Source organism: Tiliqua scincoides, chromosome 1 (assembly GCF_035046505.1).
Source record: "Tiliqua scincoides isolate rTilSci1 chromosome 1, rTilSci1.hap2, whole genome shotgun sequence".
In the NCBI taxonomy this organism is placed as follows: domain Eukaryota; kingdom Metazoa; phylum Chordata; class Lepidosauria; order Squamata; family Scincidae; genus Tiliqua; species Tiliqua scincoides.
The window spans coordinates 139,605,176-139,632,609 of record NC_089821.1 but is presented as its reverse complement, the minus strand read 5'-3'; the positions used below and the strand labels follow the sequence as shown (position 1 = coordinate 139,632,609).

Genomic DNA, 27,434 nt, shown 5'->3' with positions numbered 1-27,434 from the left:
CCTCCCTCCTGGAATGCCTCCGAAGGGGAGGGGCCCCTGCAAAAAGGTGCCGGAACTCCGTCCCCCCGCGTTCCATTAGAAAAAAAGCCCTGTCTAAGACAGTAGCAGATAACTGACTTGACTGAGGAGAAAGGGGTGTCCTTTATTGCTGAAAGTCCATTAAAGCCAAAAGCACTGAGATCAAGGGAGATGTGTGTGCATGCAAAACATACTACTACAGATTGTCCCTCATTATCCTCTGGGGTGCCATTCTGGAACTCCTAGTGGATAAAAAAAATCTGTGGATAAAAGAACAGTGGAAAAATAGATTTAAAGACCCACTTCTCGGTTTCATGCCCCTCTATTGCCCCTCATGAAATAACGTCTTGCTTCAACATCTGCAGGAGTTTGATTCTCCAACTTCCTGCTGATACCATAAAATGTATTAAATAAGTTTAAAAAATAAAAAAGTGTGTCCCTTTACAAATGCGGTTTAAAAACAGCTTTTCTTACTGTTGTAGAAAGGCAGTCAGCAATTAGAAATGCAAAGGACCCCCTGCCTTTGCCTTGCTCAGCTGAAGAATGGAATGATCGCTTGTATGACTGTCTCTTTACAACAGTAAGAAAAGCAGTTTTTTAAACTGATTTTAAAGGGATGCATTTTTTCCCCTTTTCCAGGGATGAGCACATTCCATCTCATTTGCTGTGGCCATTCATTTTGAGTCAAATCCATGTATAAAAAAATCTGTGTATAACAAGGTAGGACCTGTATTTTTTGATTGAGCAGAAAGCATCAGAGGTTTCTGAAGTATATTAAAACAAGAGTTCACTGTAGGTGGTTATTTTAATGAAGTGATCTCCTTGCTGGTGGACAGATTAGGAAAATCTACAATATATTCTGGTCAGTTACCCAAAACATTTGTGTTGAATCTGGCAAGCAATGTCTAAATACACACCTAAGCGTCCTCACAGTAAAGTACTTTACTACACTCTTTTAATTCCCTTGTAATTATTACAGTCAGGTAGATGCATATTTCACCTTTCCAGCAATTACTCAGATAGTTACAAGTACTGCATTTAATCAACTTACAAATCTTGACCAGGCATTGGTATCTTCAGAATGAGCACTGAGTGCCAATTTAAATAGCAGAATGCTGTGATTAGATAATCTTCTACTTCAGAATGAAGTGCTTCAATATATTACAAAGCTCTTTCCTGAAGATGTGCAGATAAAACACCACACCTGACAATAAGTTCCACTCTATTAAAGGAAGCATCTAAAAGTTATTGTGAGAGGGACACATCCAGAAAGCAGGCTTTTTCCAAAAAGGACAAAGATCAAAGAAATATAATACTGTACTAAGATGTGCCTGTATTTGAAAGTAGTGTTTCTCTGATGCTACAGAACATAAGGGATGGCTCCGATTCCTCAGAACTTCTAGTGCAAATCCAAAGTATGCCTTTTAAATATTCATTTTTTGCTCTAGCAATTTTTAGCAGTCTAATTTTTTTTAAAAAGGAAGAACAAATACGAGTCCAGAATCTTTTGCAGGTGATCTCACGTAAATTCCAAACATGAACATTTGTGCAACAACTGGTTGATTTAGGTAGAAAATCATCACTGATATTTTCAATAGCCTGTACTAACCAACTGATTAATTCTACTACTAGCAGCTACATATAATCCAGATACTTTTGATTCATCACTTTCATCACTGTATACAAGATCACTGCCACACCCAACCCTACTAATGCTCAGCTAACTGGCTAGTTTTCAGTCACCAATTGCTGTTCTTAAGATGATCAAACAGAGAGCCAATCATCGTTTACAGGCAACCACCTTCAATAAATGCATCACCAAAATGCATCACATTAATGCACAAAATGCGTTAATGCCAGTGCTGATTCTGAGCAACACTTACTGGCAAAACAAGATATTGTAAAAAGTGTGCAATCTAAAAATGATAGGACGGGCTCCCTTGCATTAATCAATAGCAAGGATTCAGCACTTTTCTTGGTGGTAATGGACTATTGGCATCATAATGCCCTACCAGGATAGTCAGTAGCGTGCTCTGGGCTCCATGAACAATCTATCCAGGACAGATGCTACAGTCATCTGCTGGTTGCTACTTAGCTGTGCTAGTAACACAATCAACCCTACTAGAGTTGCCTTCAGAAATAGCAGCAAGAGAAGAGGATGTGAACTGAAAAATAGGATCCTCTTGTATCATCATAGGAATATGCATCAAGAGTCTAAAAGAAAACCCCCCTATAAGTAATAAAAATAGTGTTTTAAAACTGATGGTTAGTTTCAACAATTCCCTGAATGCATTTTAGTATAAACAAACATGCAACATTGTGTACTTGTGTACAAACATGCAATATTGTGTACATATCCCTCCTCATATGCTGTTTGTGTATTTACCATTTCTGCAGTCCCAGGAAGACAGCAAAAACAAGAAACTGATCAGTATCCTGTGGTGGGCTTATCTTTTACTATGTAGGCTACAAGCTGTGCAAGCCCAGTTTAAACTCAAGTTGCTGACAATAAAAAAGATAGGCCACCATTTCCCCTGAAAATACTGCTGGATTCCCATGTAATTAGGAAGCAAAAGTAGTACACATTTATTTTAACACATTTCTATCCTGCCTTTCGCTTCCTAAAAAGGAAGCAGCCAAAGCTGATGCAGACACATCCTACTACTGTCACAGCTGAACAGAGATGGATAATGGGAATAAACCCTTTTCACTTAGGCCCAGGCCCAGACCAAAAGCGCAAAAACTGACATTTAAAAGTCACTAAACAAAGATCAGAGGCACTGAACTTGGCCTTTACTGCTCATGCATGAAGTGTTAAACCTTAATTGAACAAAAGGACTCAATTTGACCCTCTCCTCAACCAGAAAAAGGCAACTTCCAGCTACTCTTCCAACATAAAAAGAAGGGAACAGAAAGGGAGAAGTGAGAAGGCAAAGGCTATGGCAGGGAGAAAAAAAATCAGGTACAGGGCTGCCCTACCACTTCTTGTCTCAAGGACCCCACAGGATATATTGGGGGAAGAGAGCTGTGAGCATGACCCATCCAGGCAGATTGCTTCACTTCTCTTCCTCCAATTCAAACCAGACTCATAGAACAAGAGAGAGAGAGAGCGCACCTCCCTCCCAGCAAATAAGAGTACCTGACACAATCCTAAACTGCTTGGATGACCACCCCCAAGTGCCTGCTTTGGGGCACAATCCTGTGCCCACTTAATTGGAAGCAAGCCCTAAGGAGTGGCCAATGCCTTCCCAAGCACAGAGACAAACACGAGACTTTGAAAATCATAAAAATAACTGGAGAGATCTGCATTGTCAGGAAAATAATTGTATGACAGTGTCACAAGAAACTAAGGTTAGATTGAAGAGCATTCAATAAAAACGGAAAGGTGGAAGATGCGACACCCCAGAATGAAGAGACATTTATATGCAGCAGATTCTGGAAAAGAGGACCAAATGGTGCCCTCTTTAATCACTTATGAACTTTCTGCCTTCCTGCTTGTAGCAACAAGCTCCTAAGACAAGTCAGTCACCTATTGTGCAACATCTGAAGGCAAAATCCTTTTAACCAGTTAAATAGCAAGACATTCACACTACATTGCAAAGAAAAAAGATTTTAATAAGGATTCACATTCTTAAGAAACATGCCTCACTTTAGAACATAATACAAAGTTAGAGATGCTGCTAGCTCTAGAGAGTGGCTACTGACAATGTCAGAATATCTAAAATTAACTACAGAACACTCCATGAATTAAACTGCCTGTATTTGACCAAGTGAAAGTCAGTCAACGCAACATCTGTGCAACTGGTACAGGTCAGTTTGGCACACTCCAGCCATTCATGCAAACAGTTGATTAGAATGCAGCATTAAGCAGAACACAGCATCTTTAAGTCTCTTCAGATGTGCGGCAACTAAAGAAAAAAACTTTTAGACTTACTCAAAGAGTTATTTTGATGAAGAAGGCTCATAATTACAACTGAGTAGCTATTCAGAACTGACAGCACTTTCTTCAGTAATTCCTTTCCACAGTGGAAGTCAGGATCCAGTGCGCGCACACAGTTACCCATGGCCCTGCTCACAGGCTAAGAGATGTAAACCAGGAGTGTCAAATTTGTTTCATATAGCAGACCAAATACATTTGGGATGTCTGCTGAGGACCAGAAGCTATGTAATTAAGCAGGAAGTGATGACATTAAGCAGGTCATCAGAAATAAGCACTCTTTTCTCACTATTACACATTAGCTGCAAATGACAGAAGAGAAAATAAGCAATCTTGATCATAAATTTAAAATATGGGAGAGTTCAACTATCATGTGAGCTGCCGTTTCAGCTGTGATAGCACCGCTCAGCATCTGAGAACAAGTGATGGTGGTGCTGGGAGAGCCTGAGGGGCTGATAAAGAGCTTCCACGGGCCACATCCAGGCCAGCGGGCCTTATGTTTGACACCCCTGTTGTAAACAGCGGTTCTTTTATACTGAGCAGGGGAAGGACTATAATTTCCTTAAGGTTTTTGTTGTTGTAGTTTTAAAGATTAAGTCTTCTGGGACAAAGCATAAGCATTTCCATTAATTTTGCTATGTAAACCACTTTGTGACCTTGTTTTGGTGAAAACAGTAAGTATTTTAAGAATATATGCATGCATTGATTTTTAAGAATTTTTTTCTCAAAACTGAAGTGCTTAATTTTTATGATTTTTATTTTTATATTATCAAAAAATAATAATTTTTATGAAGTGCTTAATAACTTTATGAACAGAATTCATAAAAAAAATAAGAGCACACTGCACAATTCAGTACAGGCAGAATACATAATTGTTATATGCATGCATCCAGGAATGTAATATATACATATTTTTACAAACTATACCACAGCTGAAATTCTAAGAAGCAAGTCCAGTTGAACTCAGTAGTACTTGGAACCATGTAGCACAGGTCATAATCCTGAATATTCTAATTGAGAACAACAAGTCCTTCAACAAGTCCTCAGAAACCTTTACCACAAACACACAAAAAGGGGGCAAGGACCATCATTGGATTTTGTGCATTTCCTGCTACCTATTTACATTTTCCTTCACATTTTTGCACCAATGGGGAAAAAAAATTAAATAAAAATCACTTTCTTTCCTGCTTCTTTTGTCCTATCTAAGCCCTCTCAGTAGAACCCATCTCTCCTTTGTGTACCATTGCTTAAGTTTCCGAACTCAAGAACTTTCTGAACACTTTCCATACTTGTATTACCTCCCAACCCACTCACCCCCAACCCAATAGGAAGCATCTCTTAAAAAGGGAATCAAAGAACCCTCAAAACACAATCATATATATGTAACCCACTGCTGTATGGCTAAGGATTTGCGGCCTGGAGCCCCAAACCAACATTGCCATGAGAACTAGAACAGGACTCATGGCTCGCATTTCAGCTAGCCAGGAAATGAGCAAGACAAAAGTTGCTATGGCCAGGTGCTCTCCCCACATTAATTAAAAGATTTATATTTCACACTTTCCCCTCCCCATCAGAGATGCTCAAGGTGACTTTCAACAAAATACAGTTAATTAACAGCAGCATAACAAAAACCAATAGCAACAGCCTGAAGTAGCAACACATTCACTTAGTAGTAGGCCAGCAGTTCAAGAAACCACAAAGTAATGCTTAGCAAAGAAGTTAGCCTTGGGTCGGCACCAAAATTACAGTCAAGGAGCATGCCAATCTCACATGCTGAGTCATGGAGTTCCATAATTCCATAACCGCAGAAAATGCACTTGCATCACCACCGAGCAATGGAATACTCAGAAAGTGCCCTGTCAGATAGGCAGTCTTACCTTCAGATAAACTGCAGTGTCACCCAGCAGTTGAGCCACCAGTACCCACTCAAAAGACCTCAATCAAAAATGGAAGGTTTAAGACTGGATAAATTACCAACCAACAACTAATTTTTTAGGAGAGGGAGAACAGGTGACAACTTAAGGCAGGATGGTACCACATCCTCCCCAAGGACAGCATTTCTGTCCACTCAGGCTAAACAATGGCCTCCCACAAGGCTCTGTAATGGCACCTACACTATTTAACCTGTACATCTCAGACTCAACAGTAACAAGGGGATGTAAATTTGGATATGCCGACGGCCTGGCTCTAGCAGTGCAGGGAAAAAACATGGAGGTGTTGGATGGCCTCCTCTCAGAAGACCTTAAGATCCTGGGAAAATATTTTGCTGGCTGGAGGTTAACACCCAGTATCAGCAAAACAGTGACTACATGCTTCCACCTTAATAAATTAGCTAATGCAGCTCCAAAGGTCTGTCTAAATAACAACCTGCTCCCTTACAATCCCCATCCAAAATATCTTGGAGTAACTTCGGACCAGACTCTCTCTTATAAGTCACACCTCGAGAACAAGGCCGCAAAAATCAATATAAGGAACAACATACTCCAGAAATTAATAGGAACAAAATGAGGAGCTTCAGCCACTACTCTCAGAACATCAGTATTAGGATTAACCTACTCCGCAGCAGAATACTGTGCTCCAGTATAGCTTAACTGCTGTCATACTAGCAAAACTGATGCCAGATTAAACGAAACCATGAGGATCATAAGCAGCTGTATAAGACCCACTCCTGTCTGTTGGCTCCCCATCTTGAGCCACATAGCACCACCAGCCCTATGGAGACAAGAGGCTTTAGTGAAAGAAATACAGAAAAATCACCAACAACCCACTTTTACCAGTGCATGCCGATCTTCCTCATCTATCAATTGGTAGGCTTAAATCCAGGAAGCCTTCTTTGGCACTCGCACAATATCTGCTCAATAATTTCAACATCAATGCCCAATGGAAAGTTAAATGGGTAGTCAAACGCTCAGAAACAGGTAGATATACAGACAATCCTACACTTAAGGTGCCAGGTTTCGACTTACCTCGCTGGCACTGGAAAACTTTGAACAGGATCTGGAGGTGTTTGCCAGGACTCAATGTTTAAATAGGGGCTAGTATCTACCCCACAGTGTGATTGCAGGTTTTCCCACCAAACCATATACTACATTGTGTCTGGCTGCAAACTGAGGGCATATACTGGCCCATGGTCTGACTTTTTCAATGAAGGAAACTGTCCCTGAATGGCTGGATGAACTGGACATTGATATTTGATCTAGTTTAATTGTTATACAAGTCCATGTATTGTATGCCATATGCTAAATAAATAAAAAAAATCTGTCCATTCAGTGAATCGAATCCCCCCCAGGAAAATCTCACTAGCCTTGACAAACAAAGGTACAACCAGGAGGCAGGGCACCACATTTTCAAGAATCCTGCCTGCATCCTCAGGCTGTACAGTTTGAAAAGAATCTATAACAGCTTAACAGATGGCCTACCGAAAGTCAAGTCCAGATCATGGCAGATGTAAGCAAATTTATCTGCAAAGTATCTGGCAAACTGGTCACAGCAAGCCACCAAGATATCCTCAAATCTAGACCTTTCATGGGTCCAGCTGAAAAAGTTCTCACACCGCTTGGAAAAGCTCCACTGTACAACTCCGCAGATGTTTCCTTCCTCTCTGCAACATCCATGGTTAGCACAGCAGCCTGGATAGCTGCAGCATCCAGGGAAACAGTGGGGGCAGGGCAGGCAGCAGTCACAACAGCTCATGTCTGTAGCAAAGTCATAAAAAGAAATATAGGACATTGGGAGCTGGGCAAGAAAGCCAGGCTCCCTTAAAAATTTGGGTTGTTTTTTTCTTTGAAGAACTTACCTTATAGCCACATCCCATTCCATTACTTTAGCTACATGAGGTAAAGAAAGAAGTCACTGAAGCTGATCCACCATTCTGCAATAGGCAGGTGAAGCAAAGCTCCCCTGCCAGATTGACTTCTAGTGAAAAGTACCAGGACAACAGTGTGTTAGGCCTTGCTGTTGGTTCTGTCTCTCAGAATTCCAAAACAGCCCTTGCATATTGCACATGTGTGCAACCAGCATACCATCTCCTCTCCATCCCCACCAGTGACTCACTGGTGCCCTATGTGGCACTTCCACCATTTCAGAGGACAGCAGTGAGCAAGAATACCAAGATACCAGCACCAAATCCAAATTCTGCTCTTACTGTCAGTGTGCCAACACACTGCATTGGTGGCAGGAGTAGCTACTGCTCAGATCCAACTGGTGGACCTGATCCATTCTTCTTGTTGGCAACCTTCAGTCTCGAGAGACTATGGTATCGCGCTCTGAAAGGTGGTTTTGGAACATCGTCTAGTGTGGCTGAAAAGGCCAATTCGGGAGTGACAATCCCTTCCACAACGGAAGCAAGTGCAGTCTGTCCCTGGTCTGTCTCCCTGGCTATGGGCCTTCCTTCCTTGCCTCTTAGCCTCAGACTGTTGGCCAAGGGTCTCTTCAAACTGGGAAAGGCCATGCTGCACAGCCTGCCTCCAAGCGGGCCGCTCAGAGGCCAGGGTTTCCCACTTGTTGAGGTCCATCCCTAAGGCCTTCAGATCCCTCTTGCAGATGTCCTTGTATCGCAGCTGTGGTCTACCTGTAGGGCGCTTTCCTTGCACGAGTTCTCCATAGAGGAGATCCTTTGGGATCCGGCCATCATCCATTCTCACGACATGACCGAGCCAACGCAGGCGTCTCTGGCATTGATCCATACAGTTAGGTCATCAAGCTCTTCTGAGAAAATATATCTCTCCACCAGGTACCACAAAGAACATTACTCTGATTTCTTAAAATTGACGTAAAACACTTCCAAACAAATTCAAACCAATACCACAGAAATGCTACAATTTCTAATGCAGAAGTTGCCAGATCAGCTTTTACAAACAAACAAAAACTACCAACTACAAAGTAAACTATTATTTGGATGGTAATGATACTAGAGTATTTTGCATATGCCACCTTGATGGGCACAATCCCATTATTTTATTTAAAAGGTTTATACCCCACCTTTCCAATGCTGAAACAAATGCCCAAGGTGGCTATCCTATTCCAAGCTGATAGCAACCAGAGCCTTTCAGGTTTTCATTGAAGCCCCCCACAACAGCAGCTCTTGGAATTATGCTACTGTTGACATAATGTAGCATGTAGCATCAGTATATCCACACCACTGATACAGCTCTACTTCCAGAGGGTCCAACACAGAGCAGAAACAGCAGACTTATAAAATGAACTCCATCAAGTCCTAGCCCCCATGCAAGCATAACTTTACTCCAACAAAAGAGGGGATGCAGCTTAAACCAGTGACGTCACTAGGATTCGCATCACTTGGTGCGGGAGGCCTGCGTGTCACCCCATGTAGTGGGTGGGGCAACGCCCCAGGTGGGCATGGTGATATACCATTGCCCTGCTTTAGGCATTTCCAGTCTATCCTATCTTCCTCTTCCCTGGCCAGAGGCATCAAGGATCCAGCAAAGACAGGCACTAAAATCTGCTCTTTGGTTACAGGAACTACGGAGAAGGAAAGACACTTTGCACAAAAAGCTTGGCCTCAAAATGAAGGAAGAGCAGTCTTAACATTTCATCTCGGAATCCTTGCAGTTATCACGCCTCAGAACTATTCCATTCCTACAAGCGGATGCTAGAACAAAGCACCCACATGACAGGTCAGTGAGGAATGCTGGACTTCTGAATACAACTGTGGAAAACGCATCTGATGTTTCTCTCCACCTCCTTCAGTACTGTCAGTTATCTTGGCTAAACTGTATTGGTCAGTCATTCCTTAACAATTAGTAGCAGTTCTCCCATACAGGGGACACAGAGTAAGCATCCACTGTGCAGAAGGGAGGGACCAGTGGCCGCAAAACTCCTTGTATCAGTAAGCTCCATTTATGGAAGCCAGGCAGTCTCACACATTGGCTAGCCTAACACTCAGAATACAAGATACCCAATCGGACCACACGAAGCTGGACAGATATGCACACGTAGTTCCACTGTAGCTCATACAGGATAGGAATAATCTCAGTCACTATACAGTATTCTGTATACTGGGATTTTGGCTGTTCTTCCATGAGGTTGCCAGCCTTCTTGTTCCAGCTCTGACTTTTGCAAGCTGTTTGACAACTGCAGAAGAAATCAAGCCATGCCCAGCAAAAGCACACAGAGTGGGGCAAACAATACATGACGAATAGCAGTGTTACAAGGAACCATCAAAAGGCACAGTAACTCCAAAAGAAATACAAGACTGGCAACTCTGTTCAACTTTCCTGATAACAGAACCACTCCATCTCTGCTGTTCAAGAAAAGATTTCACTTGGTTAAAGCTGTTTGTTAACAGCAGTAGGCAGACAGGAACCTTCCCCCTTCATAGATATGACATTTCTTTAATGGACTATTAACAAGGTATGCAAGCATCTCTGCTTCAGCAAAACCAAGGTCAAATGCAGTTTTCAACTCAAACATTTGGTGTTATGTCAACACAGCAGTCACCAAAAGGCCATAAGGTGATGACAGAATACAACTCAATGAATACTGAATGGGCAACTTGCTGAACACAAAATTGAAGCCCCCCCCCAAAAAAGAGGTCAATTTATTTTTTCTATACAGTATTAAAGAGTTAAGAAGCCACTATAATCAGGAAGAGACATTTTTTAAAAATTAGATTCCCAATAGAAAAGCTGATCTTTTTACTGGCAACTAGATCAACTAAGATTATTAATTTTTATTGTTATTAAAAGTATGAATTGTTGCACATAACTGATATACAGTTCAAAGAAAAACATGTTGTATGAAGCCCTGGATGCAGTTAAGCATACTTAAGTCTCACTAAGACATACTGAGCATCAGTGTACATAAGTCTGCACCAAATTGTATTTCACTGAGCCATGTGGTGACAGTGAAAATGAATACAAGAAGCAATTCGTTAAGGAGAGGCATTACAACTAAAAAAATGCTGTTCAAAAGTGCTTATTTTACAAAATTCTCTAATCCTTGAGTGGGATATTCCCGCCCCACCCCCCACCCCACATGTTCCAACAACCTCTACTTTATTGTCTTCACGTATCAGCTGCAGAACTTAGGGCCCTTTCCAGCACCAATGTAGACGTGCCAACAGGGCATGTGCTGCATCATGTGGTGGGACAATCACGGAGGCCTCCTCAAGGTAAGGGAACATTTGTCCGCTTACCTCAGGGCTACATTGAGGCTGCATCAGCACTGGAAAGCTGGATAGGATTGGGCACTTAGCTAGTTGAAGGGATCCACCACAGCCTAGGACCCGCAATGAATGCTTACTGACAAGCTTTTTCTTTGGCATCTTGTACAACAAGGCTAGAAAGCAAAGTCCAGTGTGTACTGGAGCCCTTCAAACAACCCAGCTCCGTGGGATCTTCATCACAAGACAGCCACAAAAGCCAATTGTTTTACTACATATGAAATTTATATACTATTTTCTCAGCAACTGTTCTCACTGCACAAAGCAACAGTACACTATAGATACCTCTTCAGACATCTGAATGCACACAGGGAACAGACTGCACAAACTGGGCAAGAGCTTGTTGTATGAACACATGATAGCTCTCCATTATGAGCCAAATGTGGCAACAGGCTATAGCTTTAGAGTCTGCATAATGAATAGGTTCAACAAATCATTCTGCAGCTTCTTACAACAGCATGCAACATGCTGTTCTAACACTACAGGATATCACACACATTTATAAATATAGGAAAATGAATATAAAAAACAAACAGACAATGAAGTGACAACACAATGAAACCCAGGTCACAATTTGTTTTTACAACTCTAGATTGCATCTCAGGATGTGGAAGCCATTAGGCAAGTGACTTCCCAAAGAGAAGCCATATATCTTGCACCTAACTGCAAAACCATTTGCACAACATCGTCAAAGTGTGACAAGGAAAAGCATTTCCATCTTTCATCCCCCAGCTTTGCCCATTATACATCAGTTCTTCTAAAGCTGCAGTCATATAAATTCAGCTTGATTGGGAAGGTGAATTGATCCTCTGTTAGCATTCATTTATTACAGCGCAGTTCATTTCAACTGTAGTACACTTCTAGGCTATTCTTTTAACAAACATTTTTAAAAATCAACTAATTTATGAAGGATGTGTTGTTTTCTCCTCATGGGAACATTAACAAGCGACCAGGAGGATGGAGATTTATGCTCCAATCCTAAAACACATTTATTGAAAAGAAAGCCCCAGCTAACGTACTTCAAAGTATGTGTGCCAAGGATCACAACCTCAACCAGCACAAACAAGAAGTGAAAGACAACTTCAGCTTCCATTCTAGACACTTGAGAATAAGACCCATTGGACTTTGCAAATATACATGCAGAGGATGTATATTTCTGACAAGGAAGAAATATGGGCTGCTGCAAAGAACAGTCTATTTGTAGGATACAGTCAAAGTCAGAAAAAGCAAAGATGGAAGAGATGCCTGTGCCAATGGGGGGGGGGAGAATCCATTCTGGTTTGGAGACAGTTGCTAGGAATTTCATGGGTGGGAATTCATTTTAATTTGGGGATGGGGAAATGAATAATGAGAAAAAAACACAATGACAGGTGACAAAAAGACTGACTCAAGACTCCCATTATGACTGGAGAAAGTCTCTGAGAGATTCAAAACTTTAAGGGGACGCTGCTTTTAATACAATGGAAAAGAATCAAAGGTAACGACTTGCTCACTGGTCCTTATACTTAGAATTGCAGCATCACTGGATTCATACCAATGCATGGGTAAGGATTATTTGGTCTCACTGTACCAAGCACTATATATGGCCTACCAATGCTTGGGTGACTGCAGATACTCCAGAATAGTTTGTTTCCTATATTATTTTGCCAGTGTTAAATTCTCCTAAATTTATCAGAGTAAAATTGTAGTCTGTAAAGGGATCTAAGAGAAAGATAGTATCATTGATGTTAGGTTACTGGGTTACCTAACTTACCTCCTAAGTTATAGGAGAAGAAAGAAGCATGAAGTTCCACATAAACACAAACAATGAATGGTAAATAATTATTCCAAATACGGAATGAAACCTAGAAAATGGTACCACTGTTATGGTTGCAGGACTGCAGCCTGGAGATGTACACATTCCTTACTGCTGGAGCAGTGGTTTTCACACTTTTAGCACCAGGACCCACTTTATAGAATGAAAATCTGTCAGGACCCACCAGAAGTGATGTCATGACCGGAAGTGACATCATCAAGCAGGACCATTTTTACCAATCCCAGGCTATAATCCTACCCACACTTACCCAGAAGGAAGCCCCATTGGGTATCATTGTTAAAATATACATAATTGCCTGTTCAAAGTACAGATCTGTAACATTTCCACAAATGCAGTCATATACCATGACAGCATCAAGTCTAATATATTAAAAATAAAATATTGGAATGAATGGGGACCCACCTGAAATTGACTTGCGACCGACCTAGTGGGTCCCGACCCACAGTTTGAGAAACACTGTGCTGGAGTGTGAGAGACTAGCTAATTTTTTGACGGCAATGCATTCAGCGGATAGTGATGGTAGGAAAATGGAGACAAGGCAGTCACAGTTTTTGCCATTCTGTTTCTCCTCCTGGTCCCTTTGTCTACTGTGAAGCAAAAACTTATGCCTGCTAAGGGAGGCAAAAAAGATGACAATTTAAGTGACCATAAGAAAGCATGGGAGAAGCCATGGCTGCAATGAATCCTGCTTACCCAGCACTTTTAAGACATATGTGGCAACTTCAAACTGCAATCTAGCAAGAATATTGAAATGCACTATAAAATTGTTACAGAATGCCTTGAGCAAAAGTCCTTAACTTATGTACCCTACACAAATGCCAAAACCCCTTGCATCCTTTGATAAAGTCCCCAAAGCATGCCCTGAATCTTCCATTGCAATTATGATTTAAGTAGCTTCCCGACACTACAGAAGGCACTCTCTAACAATATCTGCAATGGCTGACAGACCCAAACACCTGATGCCACCAAAGGGCATCTTTCTCTGCACAAAGACAGGTGGTAAACTGAATACCTATAGCAGGCAGAGGAATTCCAAAATGCTAACTTGGCATCCTTTAAGCATATAAGAGCAAAGTTTGTGCAGTACCCAATTGCGAAACAAATAGGAAAAAGAAAAACAGATGGCAAACACATTTAATAAGAAACAATGTCAAGAATTACTTTCCTTTTGCAAAACTACATACGTACTGTTTTAAAAATGCAGAATGCTTTCAATCAAGAGCCAATGATATGAAAGTAGCACTCTACAAGAAAACCAGACTCGTTTTCATAACACAGCATACAGGAGAAGTGTTAAAAAAATTAATGCCATGATTTATGCCAAGCTAAACAAGAAGATACATTCCATCAGCAATTCATATCATGCACTTGCCAATACATAGGCAAAATGGGGGGAATTAAGGAAATGGCACCCACTTCTGAAAGAATTTTTTTATTTTCTGGCACATCTTACTGGATGCATTGTCTTTTCTCATGTAGGAAAACTACAGTAGAATTATCCAAGTGGTTGCATACACAAAGCACTTAACTATGTTCAGAACTGATCTAGTGAAAAGACTGATCTCTGTGGAAGTTCAATTATTAAATACAAGTAACCTAAATCAAGGAACACCTAGCACGGAAGGTTCAGAGCCTAGGCCAATGTCATCAATACAGTCAGACTCAAGAGTAAATACACACAAAATCTCACACACCTGGAACCTGTAAAGTGCACCAACATTTCTGCACACAAGTCTCCTTTTCAAGGGATTGATGGGTTTCAAGATTGTAATCCTTAAGGGAGTAGTCCAAGACCAAGGCCATGACCTAAACAAGAGTTATGTGGATGTTACTGAGTGTCACAGGAAGGTGTGGCACCAGCTAAGCCATATTCCCGATGGTAAGCACAGGCCATTCAAAATTGGCTGGGGTGGAGGCAGGTGATCCACATGCCAAAGCAACAGGCCCTGACAACCCAAGCAGGACTGGTCTCGCGTGAATGAATGCAAGAAGCTGACATCAGCCCTCAAAATTGGTTCTGGGAAGATGGTGAGTGAGGAAGAGAGGAGGGTGGTAAGGAAGCAGGTATAAAAGGGGGACTAGCGAACCAGGAGGGGGGAGATAGGCAAGAGGACTGAGGATGGAGAGAGAGAGAGAGAGAGAGAGAGAGAGAGAGAGAGAGGAGAATGAACAATATCAAAGAGAAGGAGAGAAAGCCGGCCTAGCAGAGAAGGAAAGATGGTGGAGGAAAGGAAGGAGCAATACTTTGTGACCTAGAGAAGGAGAGAAAGTAGGAGCTCAGAGGGATTGGCTGGAGTTCAAAAGAATGAGAACAGATACAAGAAAGACACAGACACAAGTTGAAGGGGAAAAGGTTCAGAGGCGAAGCTGAAAGAGTAGACTGCTGGGGACTAAGAGAAGAGGAGAAAGATTTTTTAAAAGGGCAAAGGGGCTGCTATGGGATGAAGATGAGGAACAGGGAAAGGGAGAAGGGCCACTGAAAGAGTGAGGGCACTCCGGTAAAGTGTTAAGCCATTCTAAAAGGTGAAGATTACAAAGGCCACAAGTTGAGACTAAAGAGGCCAGGGAGAACACTCTTGGGCAGAAGAGAGTTCAATTGAAGAAGAGACCCTAGCCACAGTCAACATCCAGACTGTCTCACTGGAAAAATGTGCAGACACAGTATAAGCCTAAGTATAAGACCAAGTTTTTGAAATATGGTTTCACTGAGCTTAGTGAATGATGTGGGAATGTGCAACCTCTGTGTTTTAATAAAATAATTTAAAACACAATTTGGGTAAAATCATCAACATGTGCCAGTCTCTGAACTGAGAGAAAACTGTATTGGTCAAAAAAGTTTGGGAAACATTGCTTAAGACAAAGCTTACAATCCAATCCCCTTATGCTTTCAAAATTTGTATCATAATTGTGTACATTCATACTCTCAGAGTTAGGAGCCCCAAATTACAGATGCCAGTGGGATATAGGGTATGCTGACTTTCCAAAAGGGTCTGTACATGTGCTTAAGTTATGCATGCACACAATGTTGTACTTCCAAGAATTAGCACAGCAGCCAATTGACAGAATGAGAGTACAGAAATTTTATATTTTTAAACTGAGTTTATCAAAGTTCATCTGCTTCTCGCCATATTAGTTTGCACTGCTTGGTTACTTGCATCCAGCTGATTTGTCCTTGACACATCCTGTGTTTGCATGTGCTTGGTTACTGTGGGGTTAAACAGGACTGACCGTAGGAGTGGCTACATTATTATCATCTCACTGTGTTCCCCTCCTCACGAGCCTTTGGTGAGTAAGAACACTTTTAAATAAGCAACTCTTTCATTGTTACTTCCTGACACAAAGACTAACAAGGCTTCCCAACACATTGACAGCCTTGTACAAATACACAGCACAGACGCTATCAACCATTCACTATCAGAGCCAGCAGAACTGACAAAGAAAAAGAAACAAAAGGCTTTGCTAATGGTCAACAGTTCTTCATGCCCTATCAGTGAGTTTTCTGTCCACACATTTCTGACACATGGTGAGCTGGAGAAATTTGCCCATCCTGAGCAGAAACATACTAAATCTATACCAAATTCTTGTATTTTCTGTGCAGATTAGATACATACACACACTTCAAATCATTCAATTATTATTTTAAATCATTCAATAAAAAGTACAGGTAATAACTTCTATAGAAATAAACATGTTTCAGGACACAATCCACAAACATTGATGGGCCTGTGCAAGTCCCTTGTGCAGGTCCAGAGGAGTCGCATATGTGTCATAAAGCACATTTGCACCACCAAGTGAGGAGAGAGGCCAGCCCAAGCCCTGCGAGGCTGGTGCAAAAGGTAAGCTTGCACCAACTGTTAGACCAGTGAGGGGTTTGTGGGGGGCAGGAGGAGGGAAGGTGCTCCGGGGAAAGGCAGGCCACAGTTGAGCAAGGGATGGGGCCAGGATCTGGCACTTGTGCCGGATACTGACCCCAGTACCAGGCAGCCCAGAGCAGCTCTGGGCTGGTAAGGTGGTACAGATCCAAGCAGCCCCATTGTGGCTGCTGCGGTGTTACCTGGGTAAGGGGAGTGACTTGCCTTGGACTGAGCTGCAACCAGCACCAACCCCGCACTAGACACAGGGCAGGCCTCTCCATGCCAGCCTCCCCATTCCAGCGCGGGTTAGAATTGTGTTGACAATGGTAGACCACCTGCATTGCATGCAAAAGATTCCAGGTTTGATCCCTGGCATTGCCAGGTAGAGCAAAGAAAAATTCCTGTCTGAAAGCCTGGGAAGCCACTGTCAGTCACTGTTGATAATACTGATCTATATTCTGGGTCAGTGCAAGCATCCAATGGTCAATCAATTTCATTTCTAGATTCTGAAACTATGGGTCAGGATTCTCTGGGAGACTGTGAGACACTTAGAAAGAAGGAAGAATTACAAGCACTAGAACCATGGGATTGGTCCACTGCTGCTAGAAGTCAAGCAGCACCATTCCATATATTTGAATATAGGTGCATACTAGAATCGTACACTCTTGTCACGAAACAGGTAGCTGAAATAGGGATGAGGATTCCAGACCGAAAAGTTTGGAAACCTTTTCCCCGCTCCTTTCTAAGTTCATAAACTGTGAGAAATAAACCCATGCAATGCTATCTAGTTCCTTGGATTATAAAGGCCACAGCAGATACATAGAGAAGAACTCATGACACCAGCAATTGCCTAAGGCAGACATCAGCAATTCACTGACTGGGGTCTTCATGCCAATAAATATGCCAGAGTCTACTCACAGAATGCACACAGTGTCCCCGTAACAGATGCAAGGTCTATTAGGCAAAGCTCTGAAGAGCTTATATGCCTTGTTCCGTTCAACAAGAACTCATAGGTTAAGCTTGAGGGTAGAGAGAGGAGCTATGGGAGATCAGTCAATTAAACAAAAAAAAATTTTTTATAATGTTACACTGACAACTTTAGGTTTCCCACAACAAAAAAGATCCATATTCACTATGATTTCATGACTAGCAGTTTTCTTTTAAAATAGTTATCAGGAATAAGCATTTTAGAAAGTCCTAAAACCTAAGGAAGCCCAGAAAATCCTTTTGCTATGCAGGACAGACAACACTCTGCCAATCTCTGCTAAAGAGAAAAGTCTACCAATATGCAAAAAAAGCAGCTCCCATTAACATCAAACTCTGTGGCCACTACTCATAATTCTCAAAGTATTTGGATCAATATAAGTCCAGGCAGCTCAAGACAGATGTAGCTTTACTCCCAGTGCAGAAAAAAACACAGGAAGGATTATTATAAACTTCTAAATGTTTGAAAAAGCAAGGAGAATGAAAATCATAGAGAGAACTTCAAGAAAACATTATCTAGCTGCCTCTACTTCTCTGCACTTCATGATCTCCCCCCTTCCCACAATCCCATTTTCCTCCCAAATGTATTCCAATACTTCATTTTTGTCACTTTAATATATAAATGGTCTATTTTTCAAAAAAAAAATTCCCTGTACTGTTGAAATTGCAGTACATTAACACCACATTTACTACATTTTAAATCAAAGTGATACTTATGATTTGGGCCCAAAGGCATACATCCTCCTAACCATGAACCTTAATTACTACATCATACATAACAGACTTGCCTGCTAAAGGCAATACAGGGAAGCATTTTCCTCATCTCTTCTTGCTACTCAGACCAATTTTGCCACCTCCTTTCAAAAAGGAAGTTAGAAGTTTACTTTGAGGGGGGAAAAATTCACTGACATATCAAAATAAGCATCAAGAGATCAGAGGGAGAGAAAATTCTTTGTTGCCAAAATATTTGTCTTCCATGGATTTTGCATGAAGTTGCCATTTGTGAAGGCAAAGTGTTTATAATTTTAATTATAATACAGATGGAACATTATTTTAAGATGGTTTCTCCTTAAAGAAAAAAGCTGTAATCATTTTAGTATTGAAATCAGTGGGTATAGGCACAGCTAAGTCCACAGAGGACAGTACATTTTCTTTATATGACACAACAATGCTACTAAAGCAGCAAAAAATCCTGTAAATGTTTACTATAGATTCTGAAAAAAAACACACCGAACCCAAATGGGTGATTAAACTGCCTCAGGGTAAGGTCTCTCATTTCTGCATAGATCGATCATCTGTCATTGGTGAAAAGAGAGTTTTGTCACACATCAAGCACAGATACTGCATATGGCAGAACAAGTAATACAAAGGACATCAGAATGGGTTCTTGTTCTCATACACAACTGCAGACAGTAAGAGCAATGGCATTCAATGTGGCACTGACTTATATCTGTGTAGTATACCTGTAATGAGCCTAAACATCCACACAATTTACATGTATAAACACATGCAGGATCGAACTGTTGTACTAAAAGATGTTACACTACAATGTTCACCTGTAAGATTTTCCCCACTGGATCTTAGTTATAAATGTTCCAGGGTTAGGCATTTGAGATTGAATGCTTATCCTATCAAATTCTAAAATAAAGCAAGTGATCAGTAACAAATTTTTTAAAAAGCAAATAATTTCACTGAACTGTCAGTCCTAGATTATATTGCTTAGAAAATTATTCAACACTTTCTCTTACACAAATCAGAGCTGAGGAACCCAGTTCAGGGATGATATCTTGGCAAAGCATCGTCAACTTTCACAGCACTTCCTTTTCTCCAAAAGCACAATCTGGCTGGCCCAGTACATTCCTGGGAATCTATGCAATCTACTGTATTTTATGAAGTGGGGATTGGGAAAAGGAAGGGATTGCGAGAACTGGGCAGAGTTGTGTGACACACATACACAGAAACTGTAGTAGACAAGTCCTCTATAATTTCTGCCTTGCCATATTCTGTCAGGGTTCCAGTACCTTCAACAGTTTTAAGACAAACAAAAGCTTCACTGCTGAATTTCTGCTTATCAAACAACTATTAGGCACATGAGCCTTGCCAGGCAAGTTGGCAATGCTATCTCAAGATTTCCAGTAATCACTGACATATGTAATAAGTGTAGTAATGGATGATGCCTAAATGAATTTCATTATGTAGGAAGTTTCCATTTTCACTTTAAAAATGGGGTAGGCAACCCACCTTGCAAACCTGCCATTCTTGGATTGTAATCCTATGCTCCACTGAACTCAGTCAGACTTAATTCAAAGGTAAGGTGCATATTAATTTATACTTAATTCAAAGGTAAGACATGTTTCTATGTAAGCTATATTGAACACAGTGGGACTTACTTCAAAGAAGACAGAAATAGGATTGCCCCTGATAGAGTCCCTGGTTCAAATCTCAACTTTGCCATTAACTTGCCTAGACAAGTTACTCTTTCTCTCACCCAGTTCACTTTCTGAAAAATGGAATGACTGACTTCCCTTATCGGGTCGCTGTATGTTTACAGTTACAGCATGTAAAGTGAACAACCTGAAGAGCTATAGAAATAAGTAAATGTTATAGAAGGTAAACCTAATGGCAAACATTACAAAACATTTTTTCTAGTTTATATAGAACCTATTCCTTGAGCAATAACGCAGAATGCAATACAGAAGATAGATGTGGCAATGTGTCAAAGAGTCTGCATTCTTTAAATGATTATTTTGTTGTTCCCGTACACATTTCATTTGTTTCTGATTTTTATTCAGGATGCAAAGACAAGCAAACCACACAAGTCTATCAGTTCTGAAAGCACATACTGCAAAAGCAAAGATGTGTCTGGGACAGGCTTGTACAACTGATTATCCAGGACAGTCTAGCCGCTTTAAACTATGTCCCATTGGTTTACTGCAGTATGGAATTCTTGTCTGACTAAGCAAATAACTTGAGATAATTCCTAAGGCTGAGGCTCTTGACTGTTCCAGAGCTGAAGAGAGAAAAAAAATATTTTCAAGCAAAAGGAGAAGCCAGAAATATGCAGAGTGAAATAAATCACTCTCCCCGCCTTGGGAAGAGACTCACACAGTACTCTGGCATGACTAGTTATCAAGTTCAAGTTCACAAGGCTGCCAAGAGGCTGTTGTGGTAACAAAGACTTATATTTGTTTTAAAAGAAAACTCAAAGTTGCAAAAAAACTGCACATATCTAACAGATACTCCCTTATGACTCCCTTATGAGTCAATAATAATCCTAGGCAAACAAGCAATAATTCTATATCACAGGGATAGAATGAGATCAGAAATAAGGCACTTGTTAAAGGGATAGCAGTAAAGGGGCCTCTTGTCCTGTTTGGTAAGAAAAGGAAACAAACAGTAGCTGTGTTCAGACATTTCAGGGGGCTCATTCCAAGCACCTCAACAGAAGATGCTACTTACCATTTCTTAGTACACTCAACCATCAGCTCCTGGTAAGAGGCCACAAACTGGAACTTGGATGCATGTTTCCCAACACGTTGCAATCTTTTCCACACTGAAGCCATGATGATGAAGAGCCAATACGATGGAAGACCCAACAGAAGCAAGGAAGTCTCAATTTGAGCACAGCAGGTTTAACAGTCTGTTTGTTGTGCTATTGGTCTACATGCAAGTCAAACAAAAATAGTGCATTGAAAAAGAACCAGCTGGGAGCAAGGAGCAGGTTGATAGCATGCTCAGGATGCATGTTCTGGATCTCTTTCTCCCAGAGTATATCCCACTTTAAGTGAATGGCACATTATTGGCTGGGTGGAACACAAACGTAGACTGAGAGAAAGCAACTGCCAGGAAGTTCCCTTATGGAGTCATCATTTGTCTTCATGGGTTCCAGCAGAGTTGAGACTGCAAGACTGGAAAGCAGAACAGAATCAGGAAGCAGTGACTAATACATTATATATGGTCATGTTGCAGCTACAGACAATTTCACAGGTTTTTCACATTGCATTCATGGACCCACAGTACACATATGCACCCCATCAAACCCTCAGAGGAAAAGAAGGCAGCAGAATTTCAGGAATGCAAGCCACAAGCCTGCCTGGAAACAGGCCAATCAGTCCTTTTTTCAGCACCCTCACCATCCAAAACAACAACATTTGGGGGGGGGGGAGGAGAAACAGGTTAGGGCCATCCTCCAGCATCTCCTGGAAGAAGAGCTATGCAGAGGTGCTGCTAGCAATACACACAGGAGCAAATGAGAGAAGTTCTTTGTCTCCATGCCGATGACAAAAAGGTGTTAACAGTTGTTCACTCCTCCTCCACCACTCTTCCTAGGAGAATCCGTATACCCTGGGAAAGTAAGGCTGCACTGGTGGGGCTACTGCAGCCAATATTACTGCTTGGGGGACAAGTGGGCAAAAGTAAAGGGCATTTTCTGCACTGCCTACATGGATTATTTTGGCCATTCCTCCAGTACAGAGGAAACAATTCTCCTTTCTCCCCCCCCCCCCATCTCTGCAGCAGGAGCAACACTGAAATAGTTTCCAGTGATGAAGCCTGGAAAGGGGCAGTGAGAAATAAGATTTGCATCTTCTAGACCAGGGACAGAGGGGGTTGAACAAGGGGGAAAGAAAGGGTGCCACTAGGCAACTGGAAGGGAGACTTCCTGAGAGAAGGGGCAAGGCCCCTTTTCCCCTCCTGGTTATAAGGTTTCTCTGAGCTGTAAGAGCCTTTTTTCCAGAGAAGCCTCACCTTCATTGTGTCTGCCTCTCTCTCGCTCATACACACACACAGTCTCTCTCACACACGCACCACACACTACACACACCCCACACAATCTCACACACCACACACACACTCATGCACCACACACACACTCTCTCACACACCCCACACACATACACACAAGAGCAGACGCTCTCTCACACACACACACCCCTGTTCTGCAAAAGATGGATGCTGCCCTTCATCCACCCAGCACCGCTGGCCAGGCAGGTGCAGAGACGGGGCAGGGAGCAGCAGGCAGGCAGGCAGGCAGACGCACACAACAACCCCGAGAGGGTCAGGCGTGGCGTGGCGAGACGAGCACCGCCGCCCCCCCAGCCCGCCCTCACCTTCCTCGGCTCCGCTCAGCTAATCCCAGCACGGCTGTCACACGCACCGCGCAGTGCTCAGGCTGCCCAGCGCAGAGGCAGCACCAGGCAGCGGCTGGCCCGCTCCGGCCCCTCCAGGAGCCACATGCAGCCCTCGGGTCCCTTCCCCGGAGCGATGGAAGAAGGCGGCGGCGGCTCCGCTAAGAACAATCCCAGGGACCATTCCACAGTCACCACCTTCCTGCTGCCAGAGGTGCGCGCCTCACACCAACTTTCGCCCCAGCAGCAGCAGCGCAACCGAACGGCATTGCTCTGAGCACGCTATTGGCAAGGGGCGCGAGCCCTCCCAAAGCGAGCGCGCGCATTGGCCGAACAGCCGCGTCAATCATTCCACCAAGCAAAAAAAAAAAAAAAGAACGCGGAGCGGACGGGCGGGGGAGCAAAGCCCTCCTTGCAGAAGGGGTGGGGTGAGAACGGAGCCACACAAGTGATGGACTCGTTCCCACCGCTCCTCAGTGCTGCCTTCCTATTGGCTGGCAGGAACCTGAAAAGGCGGGCATGTTTACACAGATCCGCATAGCGATTGGCCAGGAAGGATGTCCTTCTGAGGAAAGTTGCTACAGCAGGGATCTGGGGAAAGTACTGTCGCAGCAGCAGCCGCCACAGGTCAGGGACTGCCAAGAGGGGTGGCTTGTTTGCCCCCATAAGGCTGAGGTTAGGTCTGCAGCTCGCCTTGCCAGGTTCTTTCACACCAATCCTTTCCTGGGAGTAAGCCCCACTGACTGTAATGGGACTTACTTCTGAGTAGACATGCATAACATTGTACTGCAGATGTAATTCAATGCTCATCTGTGTTAGGGAATTAGCTCAAGCCTATGCATGTCTACTCAGAAGTAAGTCCCATTACAGTCAATGGGGCTTAATCCCAGGAAAGTGGGGCTATCCACCCTTACCTGGGTGTAAGCCACAGTGGCACCTCTGAGTAGGCATGCTTACATTGGGCTCTAAGGGCCTGTTCCAATGCAAGGGAGGGCACCAGGACGCAGGTCTCTTGTTATCTGGTGTGCTCCCTGGGGCATTTGGTGGGCCGCTGTGAGATACAGGAAGCTGGACTAGATGGGCCTGTGGCCTGATCCAGTGGGGCTGCTCTTCCTATCCTATCCAGTACAGGTGCAACCATGCCAGTGGGTCATGTGCTGCATCCTGTGGTGGTGGAGCAGTCACAGAGGCCACCTCAAGGTATGGGGACATTTGTTCCCTTACCTTGGAGCTGCATTGTGACTGCCCTGGTGCTGGAGAGTTGGATAGTTTCAGCCCCTCACTCCAGTTCTAGTTATAAAGCCAGAAGAAGGACATGCAGTCACAAATTAACAAAGTAGGAGTATGAATTCCTAATTTAAAAGGTGTGCATTCTTTTCCCAGATATTTGAGGATCTTTGGGCTGCAGTATCATTCTTTGAGAAAACAATGACGAATGCAGTACAAAAAGCATCTGTCTTATTCTTAAACAAAAAGCTGTGCCAATTTGCAAGCCTGTGCATTATTACTCAGAAGTAAGTCCCACTGTGCTCAACAGGGGTTACCTGTGCGCACACACCTATGATTAAGTCCCATTGGATACACTGAACACAGTGAGGCTTACAGATGACCAAACATATATAGCAACTGTTTCTCAAACTGTGGGTCATGAACCAATTTCAGGTGGATCCCCATTCATTTCAATATTTTATTTTTAATATGTTAAACTTGATGCTACCATGGCATGTGACTGCATTTGGGGAAATGTTACAGACCTGTACTTTGAACAAGCTACTATAAATGTAAATGGGACTTTATCCTGGGTAAGTGTGGGTAAGATTGCAGCCTAGGATTGTAAAAAATTTTCCTGCTTGATGATGTCATTTCCAATCATGACATCACTTCCAGTGGGTCCTGACAGTTTCTCAGTCTAAAAAGTGAGTCCCGGTGCTAAATGTGTGAGAACCACTGATATATAGGATTGCACTATTAGGACCCAATCCTATCCAACTTTCCAGCACTGGTGCAGCCTCAATGCAGCCCTGAGGTAAGGGGAAAATGTCAAAAAGACATCTCTAATATGCACCAGAAATCTTGTGCATTTCACATTGTGACAGGAGGGGAGTATTTTAGAACACTCTGTTCACCATTAGATCACACACACGCACACGCACATGCACACACGCACACACACAGGGCCAAATTATCTGGCTTGCAATGGTGATGACAGATCCTGGTATCCCCTAAAAATAGATAATTTTCTGCTACTAAAACTGGGCCATGAAAAACTGTATTTCACCCCTCTTTACGACACCAAAACCCATATTGATTGTAGCCTACTTAATTGTGGCACATGGAGATTTGGACAATTGAAATCACTGTGAAAACATGGGCATTAAAGCAAAGAAATTACCCTAGAATAGCTTTGTGGATGTTTTGTTTTTAAATGCATCCCTACTCTGTATGCCTTCAGAAAGCAGGTGAAACAATTTTTAATGTAGGCTGCAATTTAGGTAATTGGAATAATCTGAATATCTAGTTTTTTTAGAATTGGAACAGCAGAGAGTCACAGAATCCAGCTACCCTGTGCTCCGCATATTTTTAGCTAAAATGTTATTGTTTCCCAGACATAGCCATCCTTTCTCTCTCCAGCGGAATAAATGCAGAGGATCTTGTGGCTGACCATCAACTTGTGTTTCAAAACATCATTATTTATTAACATTTTCCATTTCATTCTTTGCTTTTAGGTTCATATTACACAAGGCTTGAGAAGATAAGACCATATAAAGCTAGTCTGTCATCTACATGTGGAGGAAAGTCAAGAAATAAAAATATTTATATTTGACAAACATTAGAAGACTATATAACTGCATAGAATATATTCCATTATTGTATGGTTGAACAACCTGTTGTCTCTTAACCATAAAAAAATCACAGATTGTTTGGCCGTAAAAATAACCCTCACATGATATATGAGTGTGAATATGTCACTACAGTGGACCCTGCCCCCCCCCCCATGATGGTAATCTGTTCTGGAAACACCTTTTTATCATGGAAGTATCGCAATGTGAATCTAACAATGCCCTTTTCTTTTTTTTTAAGAATTTGTTCCAAAATCTTGCAGCATTTGGTGTGCCACTATCGCCTCAGGTGTCAGGTGGCTAGCCCTGAATTGGATCCTGTGGTTGCTGTCATCCTATGGCCATAGCCATAGAGAGAAGGAGAGGCCAGGGGCAGGGTTAGCGCCTTCAGAAATTAGCCAGGTGTTCAGAAATTACTAGCTTTAATTAAAACAGTCCCTAACCCTTTTGAAGGTATAATGAAAAATATGCCAGCCATATTCTACTCAATCCACTCCTAATTCCAGCTCCCAGTATTCTGGCCAATAAGTATAGGAGGATGACTGACAAGCACTTGGCATTTTAAAATTTTTTATTCAAGCATTTAATAAATTGGGATAGAATCATAGAGTTTCTTCAAGGCCAGTTGGTCCAACCCCGCTTGAAGTGGGGCTAAGACTGCAATCATAGGCACACTTACCTGGGAATAAGCCCCATGGAACTCATTGGAACTTACTTCTTAGTAGACATGTACAGGATTGCAGTGTAAATATATTTAAACACATTGAATAAGATGTTTAGGATTTGGTGCTTCACACTGCCTTTGAATTGTCCTCCTCCATATATCCTTAATTGTTCCTCTCAGAACAAGGTATCTGACTGGTCAACTGTAGGTGATCCTTGTCATTGCTTGAGTCACCCTTTTGCTTGACCATTCCCCCTTTTAAAGCTAAGTACTAAACTCCCACTTAATGTACTCACTTTAGCATCATTTTCATATCCCTTTTATTCTACACAAACTGTGTGATTGCAGAGCTCTGCAAATTCTTTAGGTGATCTAGTGGGACTTCATTTTGACCCACTCTGAGGGCATTAGATATATAAGACATCGGAGGCTATACTCTCAATGTGCAACCCCCCCAAAAAAATAGCCTTGGCATAAAGTGTAGCTTGCAGACACAGGATCACTTGAAACCAAGGAACACAGGATGCAGAACACACCCACACATCTTAAGCAGATACAGAGGATGTGCTTCTAAAAAAGGCACCCAGGCAAACAAATGCAAAAGCACTCTCAGTGGCACAAACCAGCACAGTAAAAAACTCTTCTGACAACCTCTTCTGCAGACACGCCTAGAGAATGAGAACTGCACAGGAACTCTTTGGGTGCTTCAACAAATTACATTGTTTCAGTGCAGGGGACTTTTTTGCTGACTGCTTGGACTGATTCAAACAGAAAACTATTCATGTATAGAGGAAGCATCGAAAAGTCTTGGAAAGGATTATATCTGTCAAAACAACACATTCGAATACAAAACTTGCAAATCAGGAATGGTATATTGGAATCAATCCTTCTTCAGCCTTGGTGGTCGCATTGCATAAAGCAATCATCTTCAACTTGTCTTCAGCTCAGAAGATCCAACTCAGAACTCCACCTCCCAACACAGGACCCAAGAGACTAGTGAGCAAGAGGGGTG

At 42.3% G+C, this 27,434-nt stretch overlaps 1 protein-coding gene across 2 annotated transcripts in view; it reads right to left on the bottom strand.

The window, feature by feature from the left end:
* EHBP1 (EH domain binding protein 1) overlaps positions 1-23,109 on the bottom strand; it is a 347,196-nt gene extending 324,087 nt beyond the window's left edge. For both annotated transcript variants that reach the window (XM_066638694.1, XM_066638607.1), the window contains exons 1-2: positions 22,901-23,109; positions 21,252-21,700 (exon numbers count right to left, since the gene is read on the bottom strand). In XM_066638694.1, the coding sequence (XP_066494791.1) occupies positions 21,252-21,355 (104 nt within the window). In that variant the 5' untranslated portion in view covers positions 21,356-21,700; positions 22,901-23,109. The remainder of the gene's footprint in view (positions 1-21,251; positions 21,701-22,900) is intronic.
* Positions 23,110-27,434: the final 4,325 nt, after the last annotated feature.